At 52.4% G+C, this 18,557-nt stretch overlaps 1 protein-coding gene across 1 annotated transcript; it reads right to left on the bottom strand.

Annotated features, from left to right (window-relative positions):
• Positions 1 to 2,677: 2,677 nt before the first annotated feature.
• LOC139828732 (olfactory receptor 14A16-like) lies at positions 2,678 to 3,631 on the bottom strand. Its single transcript, XM_071812871.1, has one exon. The coding sequence runs from the start codon at positions 3,629 to 3,631 to the stop codon at positions 2,678 to 2,680; it is 954 nt and encodes a 317-aa protein (XP_071668972.1).
• Between the last annotated feature and the right edge of the window lie 14,926 nt (positions 3,632 to 18,557).

Genomic DNA, 18,557 nt, shown 5'->3' with positions numbered 1-18,557 from the left:
GAAATTACAAGAAGAGACATGGTTTGTTAGAGCTTTCTTCTCTGTAATGAGCCCCATGGAGCATTTGGTGCTGAGTCCTTGAACATTACTCAGGTGCTGAGAGGAGATTGCACAAACCTTTCCAGAAGTCAAAGCCAGAAGAAAAAGTACTGAGTACCTTGAAGTATTAATGAGTTCCACTGAGGGCAAGTACCAGCAAAGCCTCCCCAGGGACTCGTTAGAGCAGAGAATTGGAGGCCATGGTGGCAGAAAAACAAAGGGAAATGTGCAGGCAGCTGAGGTGCTGAGAAAAACCCTGGTTTTGTTGGGTGAAGCAGAGAGGCCAAGGCCTGACCCCCAGCCCCTGGGAAGGCAGATCCTGTCCCTCACACATTGCTCAGGGCTCTTCCTGGGCCAGGGGGATGTGGGCTGTGTGGTGCTGAGTGAAGGACAATGCTGTGACAGTTCCCAGCCTTCCTGGGGGTGTGCAAGGAGGCCATGAGGTGCCCCAGTGCCTGAGGACAACGTCTCCTCACAGGCCTTGGTGGCAGAGGCCATGGCCATAGCCAAGGGGACAAAGACTTGGGTTCTCTTGGTGACATCCAGCCTTGGCAGTGCCCTTTGCCATCTCCACCACAGGTTGTCCTACACTGTCCCACAGCTGCTTTTGTTTCGCTACAGGCTGTAGACACCAATCTCGCTTCCTCCCCTTGCTCTCACCCTGATACTTCCATACATTGACTGATGTGTCTCCACTCTCATGCTCTGTTCCTGGAAACACAAGGAGATGGACTGATCTCCAGCTCCTTCTGGGTGATTTCTCGTGCTCTGTGTTATGTCATAGAAGATGAGAATAAGGATGTTCAACAGTGTTGTCCAAGTGCTGGTCACTGAGAGATGACATCAGTAACTGGCTGCACAAAGGACTTCGTACCACTGATGATATTTGTGCCAACTTCCCACCCAGCCAACTTCCCACCCAGCATCCACTTCCCACATCAGCACCACTCTGGCCAGAAGCAGACCATGGCTGAGCCTTCCAAACACCCTGTACACGACATGCCTTTCTTTCCCCTGTCCATTTGGGTTCAGCAATCCCTTCCTTGTCCTTCACATTCCTGGAAATGGCTTTAGGACCACCTGTCCCATCCCCTTCCCAGGGAGGGAGGTAGGGTGGCCAGCCTGTAATTCTCCCAGTTCCTATTCCTGCTCTTCTTCAAGAAGGGTCTGCATTTTCTAAAGATCCCAGAGCCATTCTGGTTTCTATGACACATTTGAGAGCACAATCCGGAATCACGGTTGAGGGTGACGTAGCAGACTGGAGCACTTGCAATGATCCTGTCCAAGGCAGCTGAGATGAATCTCATTGATCCAATGGGGTTTGTTCCCGGAGTCACAAACAGAAATATCAGGGTTCCATCAAGCATCCGCATCTGATTTGGCCTTGTGGACTTCTTATGCACCCAGGGATGTTCAGAGACTGAGGCTGTCCCTTTTTCACACAGAGGCAGGAGTCACAGTGTCCCTCTGGCCTCCTGGTATGACACTCAAAGGATGGGAAGTATCTCATCCCTTTGGTGTGTCACCTGCTCTGTACTCATCTGAGATTTCCCACATCATGAGGAATGGACACATGGACCTTGGTTCAAGGAAGAAGATCCCAGTTCAATGAAGCAGGCCTTCATGGTACCCCCACGGAACAGCTGATGGCATTTGTGCTCGCTTGGGTTCATCTCACCTCACATACATGATGTGCATGTTTACAACTCACCTGTACAGTGCAACATGGACTTCAGACCTATTCATTCAATGTATCTTCATGGAAAGAAGAACAACCTCTCTGAGCTAAGGTGGGAGGCCAGGGCTAGAAACGGTAGTCCTGAGGGGCCAGTGCATGATGATTGACCTGAGGCTCCTTCCAAAGGGGTGTCCAGTGCACAGGGGCACAGCCCAGCCCCTGCTCTGCTGGTCCTGCAGGTCTCTGGCAGGAGGCCTGGCTGTGAGGGGACACTGCTGTGTGCCAGCCCTGCACACACACACTGCTCAGCTGTACAATGGTGTTTGCATCTGTGGGCAACTTTCTTGGGCTTGTTCTTGAGAGAAACTCTGTAAAAACACGTAAACATACAGGCACTGCCCTGAGGAGATCACCCTTCATTATGCACACCAGCTCTGTCACAGCAGTGCCCATTGCCTGTCCTTGCCTGCGGTTACAGGTCTCACACACAGCAGGATGGTGACCAAGCTGCCAGAGCACTCAAGCCTTGAACCAACACAAGGGGTGGGAAGGAAACTGTGGAAGTGGAAAAAAAACAGCCCCCGAAGATCCAGAGATGGTGCTCCCCAGTGACACTGCCGTACCTGCACTTTATTTCCTTCCATACAAACACACAAACTGTCCCTGCAGCTCCAAAAATACCTTGGAGTAAGGATTTCAGGAAATATTCCCAACTATTTGTGGTGGTCTTTATTATGGTTAAACACATAAAAACAACTCTTTATTTAAAAATCCACTCAGACAGAAAGGCACATAAGAGAGTGAATTACAAAGGGGATGACAATATTCTAGTGACTAAAAATAACCACCATCACAAAAAAAAAAAAGGCAAAATTAAAGAAGAAAAACAAACCACAAACAAAGAAACAAACAAACCACACAAAAAGAGAAGATGTAATACAATGAATTGTTCTATAACTGCTATGCAGAAGCTGACGAGAAGACTTGCTTCAGGAAAATATCAGTCATCAGTTTGCACAGGGCATCCTTGATCTCCTGGTTCCTCATGCTGTAGATGAGGGGGTTCACTGCTGGAGGCACCACCGAGTACAGAACAGACACCACCAGATCCAGGGATGGGGAAGAGACAGAGGGGGGCTTCAGGTAGGTGAATATGCCAGTGTTGACAAACAGGGAGACCACGGCCAGGTGAGGGAGGCAGGTGGAAAAGACTTTGTGCCGTCCCTGCTCAGAGGGGATCCTCAGCACAGCCCTGAAGATCTGCACATAGGAGAAAAGAACGAAAACAAAACATGAAAAGGCTACTAAGACACTGACCACCATAAGCCCAAGTTCCCTGAGGTAGGAGTGTGAGCAGGAGAGCTTGAGGATGTGGGGGATTTCACAGAAGAACTGGTCCAGGGCATTGCCCTTGCAGAGTGGCAGTGAAAATGTATTGGCCGTGTGCAGCAGAGCATTGAGAAACCCAGTGGCCCAGGCAGCTGCTGCCATGTGGACACAAGCTCTGCTGCCCAGGAGGGTCCCGTAGTGCAGGGGTTTGCAGATGGCAACGTAGCGGTCGTACGACATGATGGTGAGGAGATAAAACTTTGCTGAAATGAAAAAGGAAAACAGAAAGACTTGGGCAGCACATCCCATATAAGAAATGGACCTGGTGTTCCAGAGGAAATTCGCCATGGATTTCGGGAGGGTAGTGGAGATGGAGCCCAGGTCAAGGAGGGAGAGGTTGAGGAGGAAGAAGTACATGGGGGTGTGGAGGTGCTGGTCCCAGGCTATGGTGGTGATGATGAGGCCGTTGCCCAGGAGGGCAGACAGGTAGATGCCCAGGAAGAGCCAGAAATGCAAGAGCTGCAGCTCCAGTGTGTCTGTGAACGGCAGGAGGAGGAACTGGGTGATGGAGCTGCTGTTGGACATTTGCTGTCTCTGGTCATGAGGACCTTGGCAAGGAGGAAAAGACAGTGATGGTTTAGATGAGACTTCTCTGGGAGAAACCAAAGCCATTTCCCACAGACCCTCCCACAAAGAGACACTTCTATTTTCCCAGCAGAATGTCCTGGCTGGAGCCCTCATCGGTGCTTGATGAGTGTGCAATGAAGAGCAGGGTCTCTGCCCAGGGGCTCTTGATCAGTCAGCCTGACCTTGTGTGATTGGGTGGGGCAGGGGTCAGTGCTGGGGTTCAGCTTTGTCAGCTGGAACCGCTCCTGGTGCAGAAGGGGCTGTCAGCATCTGCACCTCCAGGCCTGAAAAACAGAGTTTGAGAGGTTTGGTGTTTCTACAGCTCCTTCTGCCCTCCCACCCATGAAAGTGTTCTTGGGTGTCAGAAACCCTCAGCATTTCTGCTGCACTCAGGGAGAACAGAGCGAGTCCTGCGAGACCAGAGGATGCCTGTGGGTCAGTGCAGAGTGAGGGCAGCTGGTCTGTCCCCCTCTCTTGCTCCAGCTGCCCTGGGCTGGCACCTTTCTGAGATGGAGACTGATCACACTCCCATGTTACCCTGAAAAGCCCGCAGACACTGCTGAGATCAGCACCTCTGCCTTCATTATGGTGCTTTCAGAGAACACACAGATGCTGTAGGACAGGTTTGCATCCTGGAGGGAAGCTCACAGCTTGGAACGAAACCGCAAGTAGACAGCCAATACTCCTAATGAAGGTGTTTGATTCAGGGAGCCTCAGCTCACACCCCAGCCCCACAGACTGCATTGCCCACACCCCACAGGTCAGAGCAAAGCTGGGACACATGTTCCCATTGACACACCTGCAGGAAAGGACCCACAAGATCAGGCTGTGACTCTGCAGCTGAAACTGCCATCCCCAGAGAGCCTGAGAGCAAGAACAAGATCCCAACAGCAGTGACCCAGAGCAGGGGAGCAAGAAGGACAATGCGGTGAGGGTGGGTGTGAGAGAGGCCAGGGCAGAGGCAGCCGGGCACTCAGAGAGCGTCACCCTTCCCCAGCTGTGCAGCCACCTCCCAGACACCAACATTGCCGGGCAGCTGCTCTCAGCCCCTGTGCTCTGCAGAGGAACTGGAGCTCTGGCTGCACAGGAGCTGCTTCATGCCTTGGAGCGCCCGGCCCTGAGGGCAGAGGCTTTGCTGGGTGGGACAGGAGGCCAGGAGGCTGCTCACAGGAGGGATCTGCACTGCAGGGGATCACAGGCACTTTTCTCTGTTCTCCCTCCCATAGAATTCCAGGCCTAATTTCCTCTCATTTCTGATCATTCTCTCCCTGGGAGGTGTTTCCCTGTCCATGTCTCTTCCCTGTCAGTGCTCAGAGACCCCATCCCACCCTCTGTGCCCTCCCCCTGGCCCTACAGATCCTGCCTGTTCACAGGGCACTGCCTGGGGGCATCTTCCTGTTTGCAGGTTGGAAAACAGGACAGGTCAGACTAGGCTGACGGGTCCAGCAAAGGTGATGCAGGTGCTGTGCACAGGCAGAGTGGTGGTGAAGGGATGTTATGAGCCTTCTGGCAGATGTACTGATCACTCACAGTTGCAGTTCAGGAGTCTCAGTGACCTGTCTAAGCATGAGCGCTCATTTTTACTTTATCCTTTCCTGCACCCCCACCCCTTGGGATAGGAAACTGAAAAGAGAGGCTCAGGAAAGCTCCTGTTCTGTCTGGTAATCCTTGCACTGATCTTGTCCTTGAGGCATCCCCTTGGAAAAATCTTGGGGTGATCTGGAGCTGTGAGCAGCCCTGACCCACACAGCACCCTCTCCACAGCAGAAACACATTTCCTGCCCTATAGCGTTTGCTCCTTCATGTGACATCTTCTCCCCTCAGTATTGTTGGTCTCTCCCCGGGCAGGCTGAGCGCTGACCCTGGCAGGCGGCAGAGTCCCTGCCCCGGCACAGCCCTGGGGTGCAGGGACCCTGCTCTGCAGGACAGCCCTGGGCACCCCTGGGTGCTCCCCCTGCAGTCACCCTCAGCAGAAGGTGCCATGATGCCCTTTCCCGTTGATGATGCCACAGAGAAGCCCTGCTCTGGAGTGTGTTCTTCTCTACAGCAGAGATACTGTGAGAGAGACCTGACAGATCCTGTAAATTGTGGGATGTATCATCTTTAGGGTCTCTCTCCAGGAAATGCAGCAGTATTGTCCTACAGCCAGAGACTTACCATGTAAGGACCGTGAAGATTTGTCTCTCAATGAGCCCTCAGCAAGCAGCCACCTGCATTGCCTTTCCCCTCTCTGTGCCTGACTCCTGTGCCCTCAGTGCTGCAGGCAGAGCCCTCAGCCCTGCTGCGTGTGCAGAGGAGCTGCTCCTGGCCAGAGCTGTCTCTCTGCAGCGCTGCCGCTTGCCATGAGCTCCCTCTGTCCGAGGAGCCCAGCCCAGCTCAGCAGCACAGGAGCAGCCCCTCATGTCCCTTTCTCTGTCCCCTCTGGGCTCCCTCCACATGCCTCTGGGGCTCCAGGGGCACAACTTCAAAGTTGAAGTAATCAGTGATGTTGATTCTCTCTCCTCTTCAGAGACACTTCTTTCCAGCACGGTACATTTAGTTTTAAAAAAATAAATCACTATGAGAATCATATTTTCTTGTCCCATCCTTACATAGGACACGAGGAATGCTACAGCAAATTATCTAATTTCTGCAAACTGGGGGAGAAATATCTTCAGTTGAATTAACTTAGGCATTTTGTTCTGCTTTTATACTCTTAGGTGCAAAGGGACATTCATCAGTCTTTGGCCATGTCATGTCTGTGCTCTGAAGCAAAGCCTTTGCACACATGGGCTCTTGGACACTTGGTACCAGGTTTCTTGTGGCAGGTCAGAGCTGGGCTGGTGCCACAGCTGGGGTGGTTCAGCCCAGATGTGAGGCAATGGCCTCAGCCAGGGACCTGACTGGGGGAGCTGGAGCTGCCAGTGCTGCAGACAGAGCTGTGACACGGGTGGAATGAACTGCCAGGCAGGGTGGCAGAAGTGAGTTCATCTGGTCTGCAAGGACAGCAGCCTCCAAGCACAGAACAGCCCAGGTCAGAACTCAGTCTGGACCTCTAAGGCAATTCAAGGGCCCATAATGAGCTGTTACTACTGCAGGAACAGTTAAAGGGGAAACAAATACACTGCGTGGCCATTGATGAATTTAATAAGGGAAAGAGGTGAGAATCCCTGTGTCTTCTTGTCCTCCATCTTCACTCGCATGTGTCCCAGGACTGTGTGACTGGAGACAGGAATCTGGAGAACAATCAGCTGAGGATGGGGATCAAGTCAGGGATCACTGGAACTAACACAACACTTTCCAGTCTATGGGACAGCAGGGGCAGCATCCCAGGAGCTGAGACAGCAGGACGATGTCACAGGGAGGCCACTCTCCACCATCTTGGAAAGCTCATGGAGACTGGGGGGACTCCCTGACCACTGGCAGCTCTCACACAGTGTGTGCACTTTTCAAAATACCCAATGGGTGAGCAGGGGAACTAAGGGCTGTGCCCCAGAACATGTCCACTGGGACCCCATTTCTGGGTGTCTGGAAGAGAAGGTGATGGGGTTTACCAAGGGCAGGTTGTGTCTGTCCATCCTCTTTGCTTTCTGTGAGAAAAGGACAGGGTTTGGATGTGGGCAGAACAGTGGTGGTCTGATACTTGGAAGTCAGCAAGGCATTCGGTGTCATCCCCCACAATATTACTGTGTTCAAGGTAGGATATTATGGTCTGTGTCAGTGTGTAAGTAGATGGGTAAAATGCAATCTGAATGGTTGGGCTTGGAAAGGTGCTGTAGAAAGGGAGAAACTTTCCAGTCCTGAGGACAGTCAAGCACTGGAAGCTGTTTCCCAGGAGTGCGCAATCACTCTGTCCCAGAAAGTGACCAAGATGTGTTTGGATCAAGCCCTGAGTAATCTGGTCTGACCCTGCTTTGAGCGGGAGGTTGGTCAAGACAATTCCTGTCATCACATTGAGCCTGAATGACGCTGTCCTTTCATCCCCTTCATGTTTTCAGTTTAGACAAAGCTCTCAGTTGCTCCCTGACCACAGGAATAATTCACATGAGGTGCAGGGCTGCTTTACAAGTGCCCTATACAGCCCTGACCACAACTTTTGCATCGCTTTTCCTTTGCCCCAACCCAGGGTCTTTTTTGCTGTCCTAATTCCCTTGCAGAAAGAACTGCCCATATTGCTAACCCTTTCAGGGCAGGTTGTTCAAGAGGTGTCAACATCCATGTACAGAGTGTGCACATCAGCCAGGCAGCAAAGCCACCATTACAGAAATGGAGACGAGGCTCTTAACCAGCTCCTTGAACTCAGATATCAGCGTGACGTGTCTGCCGAGATTCCCGGGAACACCTGAACTTTAAGTGCAGAGCATGTGAGTGCTGGTTGGGTATCCTGGATTGTCTCCTGAGCCATGTGGTGCTTCAGGCTGTGAAGAGAATCAAAACCAACATTTCATTGGGTTAATTAATTTTACAGACTGTCACACAGGGAGTTGAAGAGAGCTCAGAACTCCAGTCTCTGCTGTACTATAAGGCTTGATACCCCATCCACAGGTACATATCTAAATGGTTCAGATAAAGGGTGATCTTGCAAAAGTCATCCTTTGTGTCCCCAGGTGCATGGACGCTGCTCATGTGCCTCTGCAGAGAGTGGCAGAGGTTGGATCCCTTTCTCAGGAGAAACTCCTTGCTGAGCTACAGGGCTGGCTCAACAAGGTTTTATTGCATTTCACTCAGCATCAGATTTGACATATTTGGTGCTTTTCTGTGATCACTTCTTCTGCACAGATGATCACAGAAGGACAACCATTTCATAAGAGTTGGTTACAAAGGCCCTGTCATGAACAAGAAATCTCACCGTGAGATCTGGAGGGAGTGAGGAAGATTATAACAAGCACCAGGAAGAGCCAAGAAGCTCAAGGCCTCTTCTGTAGAGCGCGAGGCCCGGAGCAGCAGTGACCGGCCATGTGTGGTGTGGGAGAGGTTCAGGGGATGTGGGGTAGAAAAGGGTGATGGCTGATGACTTCAGCAAATCCTTACAACCATGTCTGAGCCACAAGTCGAATGCGGTTGATATCTGGGGGTCGAAGTGGGATGGTAGAAAGATTGTTGTTGATTTTGGAAAGAAGGTAGGCTTCTTTGGACTAATGATATATGGCAGTGCCATTTGCATGCTGTGGGCTTGGCTGTGCCTGGGTGATGGGGAATGGCTGCTGCTGGGGTGGCTGTGCTCAGTCATGGCCCATGAGCTGACCCTGCTCTGCTCCTCTCTTACACTGCCCACACTTGGATGGACCTCAGGACTCTTCCATGAACCTGGTGGATGCATGGACCTCCTGGAGTGATGGGTATGGATCCAAATAGAGGATTCAAACAAGTTTGGGACTGGGACAGCTCAGGTGATTGGTGACCATTGCCAGGTGTATGAAAGAAGTTGAATGGGTTTGGGGGACCTCAGAGGTTGCCAAGTACTCAGAAAACCAGAGCCTTGTGGTTAAAGCAACAGCACTTGGCACCAAACCCACCCCCAAAACACAAAACACTCACAGTGACCACAGGCAGAGCCTGAGAAACCTTTGACTGAAAAGGTCTCCTTTGTCTGGTCCTGGGGTCAGGGCTTGGCCATTCTGATGATGAACAAACGTCAAGGGCTGACGTGGCACCAGAGCCACCTCCACATCGCCTTTACCACCTATGACCATTGTCTCCAGGTTTTTCCTTGAGCAGCCTCCAGGGACAGGGACTGCTTGTGTCAGCACTGGCCCTTCGTGGGGTCCCAAACACCCTCAGAAACTTGGGGTTTGTTTCTGCCCTTCAGTTCATGACAGGTTTGTTCATTCTTTCAGTACCTGCAGTTCAGGATCGTGGCAGCAGAGGGCTCAGTAACATCCAAAACGCCCTTAGAAGACAATGCTCTCTGCAGCACTTTCCTAAAGGCTTCAAGCCTGGTGTGGATGATTTCAGAGATTTCAGAATTGTAGCCAAACAGTGAGCATTTCCATAATAAAGAGTAATAAAACCAAATCTCTAATATTTCCGTCACCCTCCCAAAACCCTTATTTCCACAACAGCTGGTATCAACAATCTCCAATGAATATTGATCTAGAGAATCTCCTGAGAACGACTGAATGTGTCAGAGAAGTGGGTGCCTAAAGGATCACTTGACCGAGGAGACAGGCCAGGACACCTCAAGAGGAGTCACACTCCTCTGTACCAAGAGGTGGGTGTTCCTGGGAATCTCAGATGCCACAGCACAGTGATACTTGTGTTCAGGGAGCTGTTCAAGTGACCCAACTCCTGTTCTGTAATGGTGTCTGAGTTTGCTCAGGTCACCCCTGACTTGAGCCCCATCCACTGCTGGGTGTTCTCCAGGCTCCTGTCTTCAGGAACAAAGTCCCAGGAGACCTTGCTGGTGAAGATGGAGGCAAAGAAGCCATGAAGAACCTCAGTCCTGTCTGATTCTGCCCCTATAAAGTTCAGCAGCAAGCCCATGTTCTCCCTGTCTATTCCTTTTTTTTTTTTTGTAAGGAAGCTGTATCAGCTCATCTTGCTGCCCTCAGCCTCCCCTTTAGGTATCAAGTCCAGGGCAACTTTGGAATCATCTCTGCATCCGTGGCCAAGGTTTCTAAATTCCTCCTTTGCAGCTTCCCCTGCTTCCACCTCCTGTGTGCTGCCTTTTTGCTCTGCAGCTCCATCAGTTCAGAGGAGCAGCCTCACAAGATAAATGCTTCTTTTTATGGGTACTCGGAGGGATCATTCTTGTGCTTGGAGCAGCCTGTCCTATAAGGCTGATCAGATTTCCTGAGCTCCTTCACCCTCCATGACTTTACCACATCACCACCTCTACCTGCCATCCCCTAGTATGTCAAAGTCTTCTCCTCTGGAGCCCCCCAGCCTGTGCTCTGCTGCTGGCCTTCCTCCCTCCCCTCTGGTACCTGGGACCCCACTGTGTCCTGGTCACAACAGCCAAGGTGGACACTCATGTTCACATCCCTCACCAGCTCTTCCTTCTTCGTTGGTACCAGATCCAGGTGAGCATCACCCTTGATGGCCCATCAGGCAGCTCTCTTAAGCATTTGGCTCAAGATCCTTTGGACTGTTGGCACCTGCAGCTTTGCCTGGCCAGTGACTGTCACGGCAATTACAGTCCCCCATAGGAACCTGCTCATTGACTGGAGACTTTCATGCGTTGCTGAAAGAAGATCTTTACAATTTCTTCTTCATGATCAATTATTTTGTAACATCCAACGCACTGTCACCCTGTGCTGGGTTTATGGCAAAGTCTTGGAACGGGGGGTGGGTGTGGTTGTGCTACAGTTGTCACCTCTCTGAGAAGACAATAGGGGTTTGACCAACGTCAGACAGAGCTGATTTCAGCTGCTCCAAAATGGACCCATTCCTTGCCAAATCTGAGCCACTCAGTGATGCTGGCAGCACCCCTGTGATATTGTATTTGAGAAAGGGTAAAAAATGCTGCACAACAGCAGGTGGGAGAGAGGAGGGAGGAGATGTGAGAGAAAAGCACTGCAGACACCAAGGTCATATCCCATAGGACCCAAGCAGGTCCCTCAGCAGGCCAAAGCTTGCTCTGCTGAAATCCTGCTCTTTGCCTTGTTATCATCTCCCAGGAGCCTCAGCTCCACTGTCCCATCCCTGACTGTTCCATCCTGATCAACTCTTCCTGGTTTGTAAGTGTGAAGTGCCACAGGGCACCTCACCTCACTGACTCCTCAGTCCCCTGTGTCGGGAAGATGTTGTCAATGAACTCCAACCCCTCCTGGATGGTTGGTACCTTGCAGATACTGGGATGTCTAAGGTCTGTCATGAGGACAGGGCCCTGGAAACATGCGGCTTCTTTCGTTTGTTTGAAGGAGGCCTCATGTCATTCCTCTTCCTCATCAGAGATCCTCCAGCTGATGTCCAGTCACCACAACACTGCCCATGTTGTTCTGCCCTCTCATGCTGACTCCTCAACCTTCAGCTGACATTGTCTGTCCCCAGACAGAGCTCCACGCATCTGGTATGTACCCATCAGATAACTCAATATTGAGAAGATGAAGTGACCAGTTTTGTATCAGGGTGGGACAATAACCCCATCCATCAGGACAGAGCAGGACCTGACACGCTGAGCAGTGACCCTGAGGAGAAGGGCCTGGGCACTCCAAGGTCCCCACACCAGCCCGTGGTGCACGCTCACCATGAACAAGGCAGCTGCACACGGGGCTGCATGAGGAGGAGCGTGGGGACACAGACACCTGGAGTTCTCATCCCATTTGGTTCAGCACTGGTGTGACCCCACACGCACGGGGGTGTGCCAGTGTGCGGCTTCCCAGTTTGGAGAAGCAGGGAGGAACTGGAGAGTGCAGTGCTCTGCCAAGGCACGTTCAGCACCTTGTGCACATGGTGTGGGATGCTGAGGGACCTGGGCTACTTTGGCCCAGCAGCGCTGGGGAGGCTGCAGCAGTGCAGGAGTAGCCTGAGAGTGCTTGAAGGGTGGTTTCAGAGGTGGTGGAGGTTTCTTCATAGTGGGAAAGAGCATGAGAAAGAAATAATGGCCCAAAGTGCAGCCGGGGAGGTCCAGGCTGGACATGAGCAGGAAGGAATGTGACTGGAAGGGCAGTGCTGTGGTGGAGCAGGTCAGCAGAGGGAGTCTGCATCAGCCCAAGGCTTTGTGCTTCAAGGAACAGCTGGGGAGGATGAAGAGATCTCAGCAAAGGAAGATGCTCAGACAAGAGCAAGGTGGGGCAGCAGGGGGGATGTCTGCAGCCTGCAGGGAAAGAGGTGCAGGGGATGCCACAGCACAGGACAGGCTGTCATGGAGATGATCAAGGGATGTAGACGCCAAAAACCCCACCAGACATGAGCTCCTTCTCCCCTTAGCGATGGTTGTTGTGTCCACCTCTGATGCCTGTGAGGAGACACCTTGTCCTTCCAGCACAGGGCCCTCATGGCCTCCTTGTCCCCAGCCAGGAACCTAGGAGGTGTAGGACCATAGTGCTGCCCTTGGCCTTGCACAGCCCCACATCACACTGTCCCAGGAAGAGCCCAGGGTTGGGGTCAGGGCTTGGCCCTTTGGTTAATGAAGCACATCCAGGTTTAATCAGTATCAAAGAGACCTTTACTTTGCTTTTGCTGACCTGTCATCACTGCCTCCAATTTTCTGCTCTACCCAGATCCTGGATATTGTTTCTCAGTAGGTTCCCTCAGTGGGACTCATTAACATTACAAGAAACTTTGCAGTTTGAATCTGACTTTGACTTCTTGAGAAATTTCTTCATCTTCCTCCAGGGTCTGAGGTCCATGGACTCAGCACCAACGCCACCAGACGGGTCATTAAAGCGCCTTGGGCTGCTCCTGTGCTGCTGAGCTGGGCTGGGCTCCTGGGACAGAGGGAGCTCCTGGCAAGCGGCAGCGCTGCAGAGAGACAGCTCTGGCCAGGAGCAGCTCCTCTGCACAGCGCAGCAGGGCTGAGGGCTCTGCCTGGGGATCTCAGGGAGACGAGCAAGGCAGAGAGAGATTAAAGGTGGTCAGGACTGGGAGGATGACTGAGAGCTCACTGGAGGAGAAACCTTTGCAGCCCTTGCCGTGCAAAGTCTCTGGATGCAGGGCAATGCAGCTGTAGCTCCTGGAGCTCCTCAAACTGGCACAGGCACAACTGGTGGCATCTGTAAGGACGGGGATCTTTTTCAGCAGCTTCGAAAATCTGAGAAGCAAGTTGTGCAACCAGGGGTGCCCAGGGCTGTCCTGCTAGAGCAGGGTCCCTGCACCCCAGGGCTGTGCCGGGACAGGGACTCTGCCACCTGCCAGGGTCAGTGCTCAGCCTGCCCGGGGAGATCCCATGGCAGCAGCTGTGGGTGGAAGGAGCGACCCCCGGCAGGGCAGGCAGGGAACTTGTGGGGTTGAAGGGTGCTGTGTGGGTCAGGGCTGCTCAGAGCTCCTGATCAACCCCACAGACATTGCAGAGGACCCTTCTGAACAACGACATAAAGACAGGAACAGCTGCAAGGGAAGGAGTCTGTGCTTTCAGTTTTCCACTCTTGGTTGTCTGGGTGTGCAGTCGGAGATGGGGATTTATGTCTCTGGTTTGGAGAAGACACTGAGACCCCAGTTCTCGTTAGGACTTGTCTGAGCTGCTCCTGAGCCCCTGCACACACAGAGCTGCCCCTGGGCAGTGCCAGGAGGTGTGAGCAGGACAGAGCTGAACACACAGCGGGTGGGACGGGGTCTGTGACACTGACAGGGAGCAGACCCAGGGACAGAGTCACAGCTGCAGGCAGCACAGACATGGCCAGGGAGAGGGAGATGGACCAGAAATGCTGGGAAGGGGATTCAGGAACCCCCTGCAGTGCAGACACATTTCCCAGGGCAACCCCTGGTCTCCTCTCCTCCCCAGCGGAGCCTCTGCCCCAAAGCCATGGGGTCCAGGTCCAGAGTCTCCACCTCAGCAGCTGGACCTCCAGGGGAAGGATTCATGGAACGTGGAACACAAAAGAGGTGCTAAAAGTACTTGCCCTACAGTGTCATTATGTGAGTGTCAGCAGTACAGCTGGGCAACGAGAAGGTTCCACAGCATGCCCGTCTGCCTTTCTGTCCTTGCTTTATTTTCTGGTAGCACTGCAGTGTCCTTCCCTGTTTCTCCACCTGTCCCTGGAGCTCTTGCTCTCTGGGGTTGGGGTGGGAGTGTGGGTCAGTTTTTGTTCTGACACCAGTTCAGTGGATCTTGCCTCACAGGTGTGTCCATGGAAACTAGATGTCCAAGCTGCATTTTAAACTGTGATGAACTGTTTTTCTCACTTGGTAAAAAGAGAGAATGAGCAGAAACATCCCTCCATTGTTGAGGGGGGTTTCCATGAGAAACAGCCTGTTTATTTTCTTCAGAGAAGTCTCCCCTAACTCGTCACTGTCTTTCCTCCTTGCACAGGTCCTCATACCCACAGACAGCAAATGTCCAACAGCAGCTCCATCACCCAGTTCCTCCTCCTGGCGTTCTCAGACAAACGGGAGCTGCAGCTATTGCACTTCTGGCTCTTCCTGGGCATCTACCTGGCTGCCCTCCTGGGCAACGGCCTCATCATCACCACCATAGCCTGGGAGCAGCACCTCCACACCCCCATGTACTTCTTCCTGCTCAACCTCGCCCTCCTTGACCTGGGCTGCATCTCCACCACTGTCCCCAAATCCATGGCCAACTCTCTGTGGGATTCCACAGTCATTTCCTATGCAGGATGTGCTGCCCAGGTCTTCTTTGTATTTTTCTTGTTTGGTGCAGACTATTCTCTTCTCACAGTGATGTCCTACGACCGCTCCGTTGCCATCTGCAAACCCCTGCACTACGGGACCCTCCTGGGCAGCAGAGCTTGTGTCCACATGGCAGCAGCTGCCTGGGCCACTGGGTTTCTCAATGCTCTGCTGCACACGGCCAATACATTTTCACTGCCACTGTGCAAGGGCAATGCCCTGGGCCAGTTCTTCTGTGAAATCCCCCAGATCCTCAAGCTCTCCTGCTCACACTCCTACCTCAGGGAATTTGGGCTTATTGTGTTTAGTCTATTAATAGGATTTGGGTGTTTTCTCTTCATTGTGCTCTCCTATGCACAGATCTTCAGGGCCGTGCTGAGGATCCCCTCTGAGCAGGGACGGCACAAAGCCTTTTCCACCTGTCTCCCTCACCTGGCCGTGGTCTCCCTGTTTATCAGCACTTCCATGTTCGCCTACCTGAAGCCCCCCTCCATCTCCTCTCCTTCCCTGGATCTGGTGGTGTCTGTTCTGTACTCGGTGGTGCCTCCAGCAGTGAACCCGCTCATCTACATCATGAGGAACCAGGAGCTCAAGGATGCCCTGAGGAAACAGATAACTGGATTATTTCTGAAGCTATAAACTGGCTCTATCTTGTTCTATATAAGAGTTATAGTCTAACTCATTGTAGATTCATCCTGTCTGCAGTATTTTTTGTTTCTCCTTGTGTTTGTTTATTATGAAAATATTTTAATTCCCTTTGCAATTCGCTGCCTGCTTTTCTTTTCTCAGTAAGTGGCTCTGTCAGTTGGGAATTCGTGTTCTATGTGTTTAAGTAAAATAAACGGACCTTCAACAAATTTTTTTCTACTGGCATCTTAACTCCAAGACCTTTCTGGAGCTGCAGGGACAGTTCCTGTGTGAATGAATGGAAGGGAAAAGAGCTCTCTCATGGCAGCAGCGCCAGGGAGCACCAGCACTTGGCCTTCCAGAGCTGTTCTGGTTCCAATCCCACACTCTCCTTCTCATCCTTTGTGTTGGTGCAAGGCCTGAGTGCTCTGGCAGCTTGGTCCCCGTCCTGCTGTGTGTCAGTGCTGTGAGCGCAGGCAGGGACAGGCAATGGGCACTGCTGTGACAGAGTTGGACTCACAACAGCCTTTCCGGATAGAAAGGTGATCTCCTATGGGTAGGGCCTGAACGTTTAGGTCTTCTTACAAAGGTTCTCTCAAGAACATGCCCAAGAAAGTGACCCACATATGAAACACCATTGTACAGCTGAACAGTGTGTGTGTGCAGGGCTGGCACTCAGCAGTGTCCTCTCACAGCCAGGCCTCCTGCCAGAGACCTGCAGGACCAGCAGAGCAGGGGCTGGGCTGTGCCCCTGTGCACTGGACACCCCACAGCATCTGCCCCAGGGCATCGTCATGGTCTGGCCCCGCACTACCAGCCCTGGCCTCTCTCCCCAGCTCACAGACATTGCTCTTCCCTCCATGGATGGACACTGAATGAGTAGGTCAGAAATCCATGTCTGCATTGTAGAGATGAGATGTGAGCATGCACATCATGTACGAGAGGTGAGATGAATCCAGGTGAACACTAACGACAGCAGCTCTTCCTGGGGGTTCCATGAAGGCCTGTGGCACAGACAGTGTCTCAAGGTCACTTCACATTGGGAGTAACAGCCCAGGGGAAACAACCCACTGGGATCTTCTTCCTTGAACTGATGTCCCCGTGTCCATTCCTCATGATGTAGGACACCTCAGATGAGCGCAGAGCAGGTGGCACAGCACAGGGCTGAGGTTTCTCAGCAACAGGAGGCCAGAGAGAAACTGAGACTACGGCCTTTATGTGCAAAAGGGTCAGACTCTGTCTGTGAGCATCCCTGGGTGCAGAAGGAGTCCTGAGACCAACTCAGATACGGATGCCTGTTGGAACCGTGGCATTTCTGTGTGTGATTCCAGGAACAAACCTCAGCGGCCCAGTGAGATTCATCTCAGCTGCTGGGACAGGCTCATTTCAAGTGCTCTGTCACCCTTGCCCATGATTCTGGATTGTGCTACCAAGAGTGACAGCAGAATCAGAGAAGTTCTGGGGTCCTCAGGAAAGGAAGATGTCAAACTCATCTTCAAGAAGGGCAGGAAGGAGAATTTGAAGAAAGAAGGGGTGGTCAGCATACCTCTGTCCCTGGAAAGGGGATAGGCCATGTCTTCCTGCACCAGTTTCCAGGAACCTGAAGGACAAGGAAGGGATTACTGAACAGAAATGAGCGGAAAACCCAATGAGTCCCAAGAAATGCTCTGGACCCATTCCAGAGCTTTAGACCCCCAGGAAAGAGCTCAGTGACAGTGCAGCCCATCCAGCTGCATCTGTGTCCCTCACTGAGCAGCACAACCAGTCTGCAGTCACCCCATGGTTCTGCAGCCAACCTGCTCTGCAGAGCATCAGTGCCGGTTTGGGGCACTGTGGGGAGAACAGGATGGGACTAGGAGCACCAGAGCAGATCAGAAGAGGAATGGGGGAGGTCAGACAGGAGCTGACCTGGGCTGGAAATGGCCTTGGAGAGAAAAATGCTGGTGTTCAGCTGCCCCATGATTATACCTAGAGTTTAGGGTGCAGGGCCAGAAATCCTTGCTGCCCTGGTGCTTCAGCAGGCCTGGGAAGTAGCTGGAGAAGGATTGGTGTCCCCCACTTGCCATCCCTTAGTGCATCATCCCTCATGAAGAGTGGCATGGAAAGCAAGTCTGGGACGCTGTGTCAGGACTTGCACTGAAGAAAGTATTCACCACATCATTTTGCTCTGGTATTTCAGTGCTGGTGCTCATCACATGTCCTTAAGACAAACTTATGCATCCTTCTTCTTAACCTTACCCCAAAACTCACCCCTAGACAAGGCTCCTGAGCTGGGGCTGAGCTGGAGAACTGGGGTCCAGCTGTGACCAGAGGAAGGACAAGGCCTGTCCTGGGTCCTCTAAAGGGCTGGCAGCCTCTGTGGCCTCCACCAGAAAAGGCAGCATGCAGGAAACTGTAGACCATCCCCAAGCCCTTTGGAGGCTCCTAAGAAGAGTTCTTCTCTCCAAATATCCAGCCCAGCTTCTTGCTGCATGAACATCCAGGAAAAAGTGCCCAGGACCCTCATTCCAGTCCCCATCTCCTCCACCCTATACAGGAAGTGCTCTCCCTCTTGTCACTGAGGTGGTTCCAGGGACCCAAGAGACATCTGTGGGGAAGAGATGTTGGGTAGGGTTATGGTGTCCTTCAGTGCTCCTCATGGTACCTCCTGCTGGGCTTTGTGTCACTGCTCACAACCCTCTGAGCCTGGATGTTCAGCCAGTTCTCAATGCTGCTAAACAGGAATATGCCCATGAGCACTTGGGCTGCACTGGGAGGGGCGTGGCCACCCAGACAAGGGCACTTATTGTCCATCATGACTCAGCACTGGTGTGGTCACATCTGGAGTGGTGTGTCCCAGTGTGAGGTTCCCCATTCTGGAGGAATGGGGAGGAGCTGTCGTGTGGCCAGAGAAAGTCTGGGTCATGTGTGGAGATGGTGAGAGACCCAAACTTCTTTAGCCTGGTGAAGGGGAGGCTGAGGAAACGTGCTGGTTTTACTGAAATTGAGTTAATTTCCTTCATGCATTTTGAACCTTTCTCCCTCACAGCCAGTACAGCCTTTTGTTTAG

The sequence above is a fragment of the Patagioenas fasciata genome, chromosome 10 (genome assembly GCF_037038585.1).
Source record: "Patagioenas fasciata isolate bPatFas1 chromosome 10, bPatFas1.hap1, whole genome shotgun sequence".
Taxonomy (NCBI): domain Eukaryota; kingdom Metazoa; phylum Chordata; class Aves; order Columbiformes; family Columbidae; genus Patagioenas; species Patagioenas fasciata.
This window is presented reverse-complemented; position numbering and strand designations above follow the sequence as displayed.